Consider the following 1813-nt stretch of genomic DNA (forward strand, 5'->3'; position numbering starts at 1 on the left):
ACCCGATTTCATCTTATAATTAGATCTGCTAAAATATACTATAAGAAAGAAAATATACTATATATATACATTCAAACGACATTTTCTTTCTGATAGTATATTTTAGCAGATTTAATTATAAGATAAAGTTCCCATCACATAAATTTCTAAAAAGCAAAAAGAGAAAGCTGTAACAAACAAAATTATTATGGCAATATGAAAAAAAATAAAGTGAGGAAGTTGTCTAAAATAGAACCTTAGTCAATCAAATAATAGCTAGAGCTCATAAAAAAAATAGTACTACTAAACTAAATTCAGCACAAAAGATGTATTCTTTCATAATTGATGGTACACCAATTAAGATCTAACTTACTCTTAAAATAACATGCATGCCATTATTGCCTCATAAAATTAAATTTAAGACAAAAAATGTAATTTTAATTTTTTGCAATAATTAACTTTAAGGCACACCAATTAATATTTAAATTATTTCAAAAAAAATGTGCCATTATAATATTAATTCTCTATATTGACTTCATAATTACCTATGCATCTAAGCTTGACTAAGATAATATATATGTACCTAAAATAAAAAAATTAAATTAAATACATTTAATATTTTAAGATTATTAGTTAGAAAGTTTACAAGCTTCCATAAAATAGATAAATAAACACACATATTTTAACATCTACCATCAAAACATACTTAGCTTCTCATCTCACTAAACATCTATAACATTCCAAAGGGCAAAACATCATGGTAAGAACAAGCAACATATTTTGAATTCATTACACTTCCATTATTTAATACACCAACATTTCGCATCCCACTTAAAATAGCCCTACTGATGAAGCCAAATGAATGCACCGACGGCAAACTTTCTCTTACCATCGAGATCTCTGGCGATCGCCGGCAAGCCGTACTCTTCGAAAAGCCGGTCGAGCTTCCACTCCGGCATGTCCTCGTACTCGGCCTTCGTGTACCTTGGGTAATGAAGAGGCATCTGAAAGCAACATTTATGATCATCTTTAGCCTTGTTGCGCTGCCCATTCACCTTGCCTTTAGCATTTGAAACAGCACCACTCATCTTTGATTCTTCTATATTTTCTGTATCTTCTGCCACTTAGCTTGAATTCTAAGAAGCTATGTTGGATTTTTATAGAATGGGGAAGTGGAAGTATAAATCTAGATTCTACTTGTATGGTGAGGCAGTTAATGGATGGAAAAAGAAAGGTGCACTAATGTTGAGAATTTTAGGGCAAAGAGAAGCAAAAAATCGACACAAATCCAGAAGAAAACACAAAGATTTAACGAGGTTCGGCAAAATTGTCAACGTCTTTTCCTTCAATTCAGAAAAAGGAGTACAAGATACCCTTAAAGTTACAATACATCATGTATATATAGTCCTGACGTACAATATATAATTACAAAATTACCCATATACTATACCATGGGAGCATTGTCCCCGCACCATCTTATAGTCATACCTAACAACTAATAATTAATACTGAAGGCTACTTGTTTCAGAGTCCCATGTCGTTGATATACATATACATTAATTAGTTATGTATATTTTATATATTTGTTTCATAGACATGCATCTGCATGCATACCTTCATTCATGCGCAAGAAATATTTTATTATTTTTCCTATCGTGAGAAGTATATTAAATTATTATTATTTCACGTTTTTTTAATAATATGCATGTTATGGTGTATATTGTCATGTGCTTTTCAGTACACATATTATTTTGTAATTTTTAATAGAATGTGTTAAATGCTGCATTCAATGCTGTTAAAAGCTACATACTACAAACAAAGCATTTTGGGGTTT

At 30.6% G+C, this 1813-nt stretch overlaps 1 protein-coding gene across 1 annotated transcript; it reads right to left on the minus strand.

The window, feature by feature from the left end:
• Positions 1–741: 741 nt before the first annotated feature.
• Positions 742–1094, minus strand: LOC110019704. The gene has a single exon (XM_020717489.1). It carries the CDS (start codon positions 1065–1067, stop codon positions 822–824), a length of 246 nt encoding a protein of 81 aa, XP_020573148.1. The 5' UTR covers positions 1068–1094; the 3' UTR covers positions 742–821.
• Between the last annotated feature and the right edge of the window lie 719 nt (positions 1095–1813).

The sequence above is a fragment of the Phalaenopsis equestris genome, unplaced genomic scaffold, assembly GCF_001263595.1.
Source record: "Phalaenopsis equestris unplaced genomic scaffold, ASM126359v1 Scaffold000070, whole genome shotgun sequence".
Classification (NCBI taxonomy): Eukaryota; Viridiplantae; Streptophyta; class Magnoliopsida; order Asparagales; family Orchidaceae; genus Phalaenopsis; species Phalaenopsis equestris.